At 40.6% G+C, this 10,834-nt stretch overlaps 1 protein-coding gene across 4 annotated transcripts in view; it reads right to left on the reverse strand.

Annotated features, from left to right (window-relative positions):
- Nucleotides 1-10,834, reverse strand: part of FNDC3B (fibronectin type III domain containing 3B) — a 191,468-nt gene that overhangs the window by 35,983 nt on the left and 144,651 nt on the right. For all 4 annotated transcript variants that reach the window (XM_027685560.1, XM_027685563.1, XM_027685562.1 and 1 more), the window contains exons 13-20: nucleotides 8,900-9,074; nucleotides 8,229-8,315; nucleotides 6,428-6,566; nucleotides 5,813-5,884; nucleotides 5,172-5,290; nucleotides 4,277-4,382; nucleotides 3,146-3,318; nucleotides 980-1,093 (exon numbers count right to left, since the gene is read on the reverse strand). In XM_027685560.1, the coding sequence (XP_027541361.1) occupies nucleotides 980-1,093; nucleotides 3,146-3,318; nucleotides 4,277-4,382; nucleotides 5,172-5,290; nucleotides 5,813-5,884; nucleotides 6,428-6,566; nucleotides 8,229-8,315; nucleotides 8,900-9,074 (985 nt within the window). The remainder of the gene's footprint in view (nucleotides 1-979; nucleotides 1,094-3,145; nucleotides 3,319-4,276; nucleotides 4,383-5,171; nucleotides 5,291-5,812; nucleotides 5,885-6,427; nucleotides 6,567-8,228; nucleotides 8,316-8,899; nucleotides 9,075-10,834) is intronic.

The raw sequence follows: 10,834 nt of genomic DNA on the forward strand, positions 1-10,834 counted from the left end.
ACACAGAGCCTACCAGAAACACTGCTGCATCCCCTCATGGCTAGGGAGAGCAAATCCCTGGCCAACCAAAGGGAACACTTAAAAGTACATTGTGATTTCTAGCTTAGAGTCACAAAATTTTGCAAAAAATATGAATACCCCCAAACTGCACCAAATATACCTGTCTCTCATAACATTAAATGTAAATTATATTTGTAACTAGGTATGCTGTTAACACAATTGATTCATTTGAGCATCTCATGAATGTCAGTAACTTTTTTCTCAACAGGGGCATTGTCTGAGGGAGGAACCCAATAGAAACAGGGGTGGAATGACTTTTAAGTTTTCAATGAAAGTCTGTGGCAGAACTAAAGCCCTGCTGCTCCATATCACAATGTTATTTATGGCAACAGCCTTTCAATTCTGCCTTAATTACACAATTTTTTCTTAATAAACCCAATCAACCCCTGTGCAATTCAGCTAACACTCATTTTAAGAGTCTAATGCCTAAGATCCTGAAGAATGGTGGAGGAATCAACAGAAACTAAAATAAAAGTAAATATTTGGGGTAGAGACAAAATTTTTGAGGGGAAAAAACCCTACATTGTAAGCATTTATGCAGAGTTGATTTCATATCAGAGACTCCACTTTCAGCCAAAATCAAATATTTGTCTTCACAATTCCACCTCAGGACATGCTGATGTGCTAAAAGCCTGCAGAAAGCACTTCCACCCCACCAGTGCTCTATCATCTGATGCCAGAGCAGGAGGTCTCATGTCTGAATCCTGGTCTGGATGACTCACGACCAGCTTTATGGAAATCTTCAAATTAAAGTAGAGAAGACTCTTTCATACAATAGAAGTTCCTGCATACGGTTTTCTTGCACAAAAAGACAGTCCCAGGCCACAGAACAGCTCTCAAGCTGACTTTTGAGTTTTGTGGTGACCGTATTGGTTTGGATAAGCAAGATGGAATGAAACAACCAGTGCACCTGACTTACCTCCCAGCTCACAAGTACACGTGTGTCGGACAGGAAGGACAGGGAAGGTGCTCTGCACTGGCCTGGTGGTCCTGCTGCTGTGGTCACCTCTGTGGCTTCTGAGTATGGGCCGTACTGGAGGGGAACAAGGTGTCTGTACATTAATATACAAGCACACGCCCATCTCCTATCCCTCAAAGGCTTTCCAAGAACAGCACACGACCTTTTTCAATGCACTAAACTTTCTCAAAGACAGACTGGAATCCCAACACCCAGCACCAAACACCAGAGCTCAGGATGAGACCACGTAAATGACTGCAAGTTAAAGAGTGAGGTAAGCTGAGGAACAGGCAGACAGCATGTACATCCTCCTGTGTGGCAGTGAGTGCCCATGAAAGCATAAAACACCTCAACCCAAAAGTGAGAATGTGCATTCAGTAACTGAGGGACAGTTTGTGTCCCTCTGCCTTACCTTAGCACAATGTGTTCACACGCCAGTGCCAAAGCCTGGCACAGCCGGCTTCTCATGGATATAAGGAGGAGCACAGCAACAGTAAAGCACATATAAGAGTCCAAATCCAGCTTCTTTTACATAAAATGTCTGCCACAAGTTAATTCTAAAAGGACAGGATGTGCTGGAGCCCCAGTCTGGTACAACGTGCAGGGACACGCTGCAGACACAGTGCGGACGGCACCGCTCCATGGGCAGCTCAGCCAACTGCTCAGACAACTCTTGAGCCCTTGGTAGGAGGATAATTTAAATGCATATTAGCAAAAGAAAAGCCAATTTTCAAGAGTCTGGAAAACGGGCTTCAGCCAGCAGTGCGAGGAGAGGAGATAACAGCAAAACAGCCTTTCTGAGGCCTCCCGAGTGGAAGAGTGAAGTTTGCTCAGAACGTCCCTGAACTAATTAGAAATCGTTCTCCAGAACAAAGGAACTTCACTGGAAGCAATTAGAAGAAAAACCCTAATATTTACTTATTTTGTAGTGCAATATTACCGAGTATGAAAAAAATGGGCTACTACAAAGGCCAAACAACACAGAAATTATGAACCTCGGAAAACCTCTCAACGGACATGTCAGGATATCTGCTATTGAGAAAAGACAACACTGATGGCTTCGTTTGACTCATGAAGAATGGACACGTCAAAAAATCTCATTTATTGACTTCTGCTGTTTTCTTTACCAAATAGGAGGAAGAATCTGGTAGAGAACACTCTCCCCTATTATGCATCTGCTAGAAAAACCCAACCAAACCAGAACCAAACCCTCCCATTTAACAAAAGATGGAAGTAGAAATGCTTTGCAATTTTTTTTAACTGTTCTGCCAAAAAAAAAAAAAAAGACAATGGTTTTCTTTCCAGCAAGCAAATCTAGTATTTCCAAGTGTATTTAATTTATTTTTCACAAAAACAAAACAGTGAGTATTTTTAAGAAAAAACATCTTTATAGTCTTGCAGTCTTAGGTTTTAACAGTAAGCAAGTAATTTTAAACCTTTGTGTTATGTTTGTCACCAAGATTTCCTGGGAAGAAAGACATCAATGAATGTAGCTTTGCTGGGACTGTCTTTATGTAACACCCTTGGAATGATGCTCTCTCAGAGGCAAAAAAACCAACCCAAACTTCACTAAAAAGAAAAAAAAAAAGCTCTTTTAACAGATCTCCATGAAAATCAGACAGAATTTCTGATGTAATTGGGGAGGTACTTCTTCCAAGGAAATCATATTACGAAAAAACTCCATGAAATCTATAAAGCATTTTTTCAAATTAAAATAAAAAAATTCCTCAGGAACGTGAGTTTCCCTCAAAACACACCAACACTGGAGTGAAATTGCAGTACTTATTTTTTACACAGTTGAAAACAAAAAATAGGAAATGCAGTGGAAAGGGAATAAATAGATTCCCCCTTGTAAGCAGATATTACTTTTGGCAGGGATTTTGCACGTTTTGGTGCAGCTAATTTTCGCCAGTCAGATCATATTCAGGAGTACCTGAAGCCTCCTTTTAAAAGGAGATTAAAACTGCAGCTCTTCCTCCAAAGTTCCTTTAAAGTATTTCTCACATTCTTTTCTTTTGCCCATCTCCCCTTCACCTTTCTGATCACCAGGACTAACGCAATCACTGTCCAGAATCTCCCATTCCAGGCTCAGTACCATCTCCAGGGATAAAAAGCCAGCGCACGTACCCCACCATCGTTCAGAGCCCTCACTCTGAACCTGTACGTTGCCCCAGGGAGGAGGTTGCTGACGGTGCACTCCAGGTCAGGCCCATGATACACTTCAGAAACAACTTCTTCAGGGGCTGTCATTTCCACACTGTACTCTGAGACAGGACAGCCACTTTCTGACGGAGGGACATCTAAAAGAAATAATTTAGTTTGTTAATAACATCACGACATGGGCCAGGAAAATTAATTTTTTGTTGCGTGTGCCTTTTTCCCCCCATGAAAACAATGTATTTGATAATACTTGCATGTTATGTTACAAGGCAGTACCACAGAATTAACCTGCCTGGGGTTCTGAAAAGCAGTGTCCACTAAAAGGGGTGCAGGCTTCCAGGAAACAATATGGTATCTTGGATGCACAGGTGAATTTTTACTGGCATTGAAATATATTTGAGTGTTAGAAACTGTACTGATCTAGAATTTAGCTTAACAAACGATGCCCCAAAGATACCTGCATGCTGCAATGTTATCATGGTAAAGAAGAAGTCTGTTGGATACTGGCATGTGCCTTCTATTCTAAAAAATGTGCATTTTTGACAGTTCAGTGTCATGCTCATGGTCCAAGACCTTTGCAAAATTACAGGTGTCCAATGGATTGTGTGTGTTATAAAGTGGATCAGGGTTCAAATGCCACCCAAAATCCTCAATATGTTCTAACTCAAATTTTTCAGAGAATTCATATATTAGAAGTAGCAAAACATTTCTGCTAAGTCAATATTGCAAAGGAATAAAGTAAGATTTTGAATCACATGGTGTTTTTGCATAAACAGAGGAATAAAAAGATAGATATTTTAATATAGTTGATAATTTGTAGTCTTGACAGAGATGGGACCCCACTAACAAAACTGGAGCACAGTGTAAGGCCTTAAAGACAACCAGAGGACAGGTAACTTCAGAAACCCAACAGGGAGCCACCACAGCTGATGAGAAGTTGCACTTCTGACTTGCACTGACTGACTTCGCTTTGTGATTTCCCATTCACCAGGACGAACTGCAACTTTTCACGAGCAACACAAATAAAGACTAAGGCAAGGTCAGCAAATAACAACCAAGATCAAAGCTGTCCAACAGGGAGATGCTCCACTCTCTTACCCCATTGCAGCTGCACTTCTTTGTGCTTCGGCTTCCCCAGGACTCTGGGTGCCCGGCAGTGCCCCGGTGCCACGCTCAGCGTACGGACAGGTAAACTTTCAGAGCACTGCAAGAGAGCAGAGCTGCAGTTAGCACCTACAAAGTGAGGCATGGTTAGAAAGTGGCACAAGAAATTGTTTTCTACATCCACCACTTAGTAGAGATTTATGTAAACAATAAAGGAGAGGAGAAGCTATCAAGCGTGCTACTCACAAATCCAATTAACAGAGTTCCTTCATTACCATCCTCAAAACTGTAGCACACGTGGGGTTCTCTATTTTAATTTTCCTTGTTTTTAAAATAATGTCAAGGTCTAAAGTACTCAATCTTAAATGAGAAAAAAAATTAAAGCAGGAGGAATAAGAGTATAGATACTAAAATGAATTTCACTCAAAGAAAGGAATTACAGGAATCAGTGGCTGGAAAAAGGAAACTAAAAATTTAAAATAATTCATCCATATGAAAAATAATGGTTACAACAAACCACCCCTTTCTACATATCCAGCCACCAGCTTTGGTCAGTACAGGGTCATGCACAGGAGAGTCTGTGGCCTTCTCAAGCAAGTGGCCACATGAGATGAAAATGATGGTCTTTTCCAGTGTAAATACAAACACCTACAGACTGGTTCCGAGGAAACAGATTCTCACTAAATTGCAATTTGCTGAAAATAAAATCAGGTACACACGGAAGTCTTCTGACATTCAGCAACTTGCAACATAAGCCATCAGCGTAGCTTTACTGTGCTACGGGAAAAACATTCCCCTTCTTTTTAAAGCAGAAGTATGTTACCAAAACCAGCAGATAAATCTCAGAAGAATATAAATCCAATAGTCCTTACTGTTAGATAACACCCACCTGACTGTGTCCACCAGTGCTGATACAGCATGCCCGGAGTTTATACAAAGTGCCTGGTTTCAAGTGAGTACAGGTATATTCCGTAGCCGAGCCACTATATGCCACTTCCCATTGATTTGCTAAAAATAAGATATATCCAAGTTTAGAGAACTGTAATGCAACAAGTTTAGGAGCGTCCAGGAAGAAGGAAAATCCTTAATGTGGTTTTCCACAAACCATATGTTTCAGGAAAGTCATTAGTGTTACTATCACTGTGAAGATTATTCCCACGTAAAGATATAACACACGTAGATACACATACAACTACTCACACATTTAAATATTATATAACATACAAAATATAAATATATATATTTATACACAAATATAAACATAAATATTTCTAGGTTCAGCCACATAACCTAGAATTCTACCAGTACTAATTAAGAGAAAAAGAACTAACTGAAAAAGAATACCTACAAAACCTCCCCAAATCCAAACCAAATTCCCCAGGAACACTTCAGGTTTTAAGGCTGCAAGTATGTCACTCAGATTCAATTACATGTGCAACATTATGGCATTAATGATAATAAAAATAATAGTCCAAAGGGTCAGGAGTTTTTTATGTGGATTGAAACAGAGACAACTTGTTTCAAGTTTACCTTCTGGACTTCCTTGAGAAATCTCTAGTAGATACTTAAGGATTTCTGAACCACCATTATCCTGTGGAGGATCTGAAAAAATGAGGCAAGTTGTCAGTAAATCAAGATTAGGAGTGTAAGATACCAAAAAGACTACAGATCCTATTCCTGATTCTGCTCCTTCTCCTCCACATCAACTACACCAAGTAAACTGCAGCAGAAGTAGGTAAGAGACGTTTTCAGCATCAATCAGAATAAGGTGGCTGGATAATAATGATCCAAACAAAATGCATGGAAAAAGCACTGAAAGAGAAGCTGCCTGGGGGGTTGCCCCATTATTAAAGGAAGCAGCTGGAATGATGCTGCAATGGGACATGAAATGGAAAATGAAAAGCCTGAAAACGCGCTTGAGTGCGAGTTAGTCAATGAAAACAAACAACATTTTTGATTCTGAAAGCACAAGAGCCTCTAGATACATTTCACAATATTAAAAAAAATTAAGCTGTCAAGGTCTCCAGACACGTTCAACTTTGGACTGAGAAGCAGCATGAAAAATCTAACACATATTTACATAATTTTATTTGAATTTATGATGACCCCCAAAAAGCTTTCCTGTGACAAACTGAAGTGCCTTACCCCATTTCACACTAAAGCCATGAGATGTTATTGGCCCCTTAATAACAGGTCTGGTTGGAGGTCCTGGCCTGTCTGGGCTTGTTGTGCAGACCAACACTTCGCTGGGAGAGCTCTTCCCTTCCACATTAGAAGCAAACAGCTGAAACAAAACCACAAATTCACCCTTGTTTATTGTACCTGCTTTTCTGACAGTTCTGCATGAGACTTCTTTTAGAAATTGCACAAATGTCATTAAGCTGGAAAATATGTCACATCCCGAAGCGTGTGGGATTCTAATAACACATATTAGATTGTCATGTTGTTTCTTTACAAACATTGATTTTTCCCTCCCTCCACCAGCAATAGATCGTGGTATGTTTAAGATAAAAGCAGTGCTGGTTTTCCCTTTTAAAAAAATTCACTTTTTAAAATAACTGTGGCAACTTGCAGTTATTTGCTCTTAAAAAAAAAATCAAAACGATGACAAATACTTTGTCATGTTTGGGGTATTTCAAACTGCTACTTAAAATGAAATAATTCAAAGTATCAGTAATCACACAATTAAAAGTCAGATCAAAGTTGTGTCTGTAGCCAATGTCACCAGGCTACAAATTTGCTCTGATGTCAACACAGTTTCATAAAATCCGTGTTTAATGTGGAATCAAGGCTGTAGAGAAGCACAAAGTGTCCTTTTCCCTCAGCCAGCCACGGCAGCTTTTACAACACTAAACTAAAAGGCATCATCTGTGAGTGACACCGAAACAACTTCCCAATTCTTTGGGTAGTTCTTTATGCAACTTCACAAAGTCTTCTGTCCCACAGAGCAGGGAAAAAGCTCTTCCCTGTGAGAATGGTGAGACACTGGAACAGGCTGCCCAGAGAAGCTGTGGCTGCCCCATCCCTGGAATTGTTTCGGGCCAGGTTGGATGGAGCTCTGAGCAACCCAGTCTAGTGGAAGGTGTCCCTGCCCTTGGCAGGGGATTGGAATAAGATGATCTTTAAGATCCCTTCCAACCCAAACCATTCTATGATTTAAATGAGTCTTTGGGTAAAGTTTTCTTTTTCCTGCTTCTGAATATACAAAGACATACAGAAGCCAAATGTTTTTGAATCGACACAAGCCTGTGGCATCCTCCTCTCCTTGTGCTGTTTACAAATTACACGAAGCTGCTTCCAGATACCGACTTCGTTTGCCAATGGGAGCAGAGAGGACATTGGCTTCACAGACATCATCTGCCCGTCTCCAGAGGGACACTGTGCTCCAGATAGCTCATCTTGTGGAGCCACTACAGTGGACAGTCTTGGGGGGTCTGTGTTTAGGAGCACCCACAGAGCAGGAGACACCAACACTTGCTAAAAAACAGCTCCAAACCAGCCACGTGGACATATGAGAGAAAAAAGCTTCAATTTCTGGCTGCCAGGGGAAGAAAGGCCCTGGGCTGGGGAGGAGAGATGTGCTTGCTGGGTGCCCTGCAGCATCTGCTCCTTTCTGTAGAATTAAGATGGGATTTGTGACCACAGAACATTTTGGGAGCAATGCAGCCAACTAAAATTACCTCATGCCCTGAGCCACACTCTCACAACATCCTACCTGACAGTACATGGTACTGAGAACTATGTTTGTTCCACAAGTGCTGAGTAACAGCATATCCTGTGATAAAAGTAAAAATACAACTAACAGTTTAACCTGTTAGGTCGCAGTATAAAGTAAACTTCTACTTGATGACTCAGTTTTGGAGAGAGTATTAAAGGATTTCTACAGTGCCTGGAAAAAACCCAACACAGAACACACTATGCAAAGACAAGAAGAAAGAGATTTTACCCTGAATTTATACTGTGTGCTTCTTCTGAGATTCTTCACAGTACAGGCTTGCTCCTCTCCAGTGTACTTCGGGTGAAACACGCTATCCTAAAAAAAACAAACCCAAAACCAAAAAAATTCTCATAACTGCAGTCTGAGAAAGTGCTCCCTGTATTACAGTCTGTAGCTACAACACATTATAGCAAAGCAGCTTCATAGCTGAGTGCTTTTTTATTATTATTATTACTTTTAAGCTGCAAGACCACAATAATTTTCCTCTAGAGGCATAGTGCAGCTGCCCTAAATAATATAATTTTGCTGCAAAATAAGCACAAAACCACTTGTGGCAGTTTAACCTGTTACAGAACTGGAAGTGACAGATGACACAACACACAACCACCACAGAGCAGTGAGGACAGAGCAGACTGAACTGGTTAAGGACAAGCTGCCCTACACTCACAGACTCCTGTGCAGCTTTGTAAGTAATCATGGCTGACAGTACAGATTTTTAGCTAAGGATTCATAATTAATTCTGCTGCAGAGCAGAACAAATCACACAGCTCCATCCTGCCAAATACCCAGTACTCCTGGAAGGCCCTCCAAAGCAGCATTCCATGTTCTTCTCAGTGATCTTCAATTAATAAATGAAAACCCAGTCTAAGTCGTGCACTTCACAGTAACACAGCACTTACATTATCTTCTTCCTGAATTTCCAGGGTGTAGGAAATCACTTCCTCTGGTGTACATCCTTCTACTTTATTCCACTGCAATGAGATCCACGTAACACCAGCTCGAACAAGCCTTGGTGCAGAAGGGGTCTGAGGAATATTGCCTGCAGTGTAGCAAACCACCTCCTGGCTGTACCCACTGCTCAGAGGCACAGAAGGAGAGAGAGGAATATTAAAACACACAAACAAACAAAACAAAACTACAACCCCCTGAACTTCAATGTATTTAGAGGAATATTTCATATTTTCAAAAAATCTGGACAACATTCAAATTGCCTAGGTGGAAAAGATGAACGCCCAGTTAGGAAATGCCAGAACTAAAAATAGAAAAAAATGCAGGATTATGTGTCCTCACAGTCATTTTACAGATCTCATCACAATTATACTGGAAAAAATATTTGACTGCCTAAAAATATTAAGTTGCTATTAACTGTGAAGTAGAGGAAAATCTCATGTACCATAGGGGAACTAAAATATAGGAAACAAAGTCCAAAGTATTCAACTTTTGGATGTTGAACTTGAGATGCTCAGACTACAACTACTACAAACTCAGAACACAACTTCTATTTAAGCTACACCGTTGAAAGGTGAGTTCTTCAGCAAATCTAGCTCTACTGCTTCAGACATCCCCCTCCAAAGAAAGCAGGAAAAATTTATCCAGTCCTGCCCATACACGCTCAGCATCACGTAGGAGCTGCCTGGTGCAGGCACAGACACCTTCCAGCCCTCCAGGCTGCCTCTACTCCTTCCTGACTTTCCCTGCCCAAACTTCTTTGCATTTTAAGCTGAGCATAAAGTTTTGCACAGCTCAGGCTGCAACCAGAGAGAAGACCTGTGGCCAAGGGGATGCAGGCTCTCCTTTTGTCAAATCCCAGCACCCTTAAAACATAACAGGCAGGAGATGAGCAAGTGTGGAACAGTTCTCTCAAATTTCCATGCAGAATATATTATGTACAATGGAAATTTGAGAACAGAGTTTTGGGAGGAGAACAAAGAACTCTCAAGTGAAGGTAATGTTCTCGCAATGTTCAAATCTGTGTTTCCAAAGTACAAACTTATTTTGTGTCTTTAAGTTATACCACAAATTTAATACACAAGAAAAGGACATCTCCTTTTTAAGTCTTCTTTCTCAAAAATAGTATTTTTGTTGAAATACTCTTACAGTTAAATAATCCACGTACAACTAACACCTGAACAAGACAAAAATAATCTTAGATGGTAAGTCCACAAGCATTACAACCAACCAAAACCATCTTATGACATGAAGTGTTAGATGACATTATCATGTCATAATTTTGAGTGCTGCCTATAAAATAAGCCCTATGCTGCTGGTGCTTATCTCACAGATTAGTACAGAGCAGCTGACCATAAATACAGTTCTTAGTTCACTCCCTGCTTGATAGTCTGAGGATAAAAAAAAAAGGGAGAACAAAAAAAAGGGCAGGGGGCAGAGGTGGGGGGGAGAAATGTTGAAACACACCCTAAGGTATTTTAAAAATCTGGAATCTGGCAAAGAAAAGAGATGCCAGAACTGGGAACTTTGCACAATCCCAAATCCCTTCCAGTTACACTCAGCAGCTCAAGCCCCCCCGCTTTCCAGATCAAGTATTATTTCAACTGGGAGGGAAGAAATCTTGCAAGCAGTTGGGAAAAGGGACTGTGCATACATGAATGGTCTCAGTGCATCTCAGAGAAAACATAGGACCATGAATAAAGCAGCTTTTTAAAGCCATATATTCCTGAGAGGTTTGTGCTTTAGAAGAGAGAACAATACAGGAATCTCCCTCCACCGAACATATTGTTATGTACCAGTAGTGTTTCCTTTTGTGTCCTTCTTGTAATAATGATTAGATCCTGTTTAGCTAAGAAGGACAATAAAGGAGTACACAAGAGCACTGG

The sequence above is a fragment of the Neopelma chrysocephalum genome, unplaced genomic scaffold (genome assembly GCF_003984885.1).
Source record: "Neopelma chrysocephalum unplaced genomic scaffold, ASM398488v2 Primary Assembly neopelma1_69, whole genome shotgun sequence".
Lineage (NCBI taxonomy): Eukaryota > Metazoa > Chordata > Aves > Passeriformes > Pipridae > Neopelma > Neopelma chrysocephalum.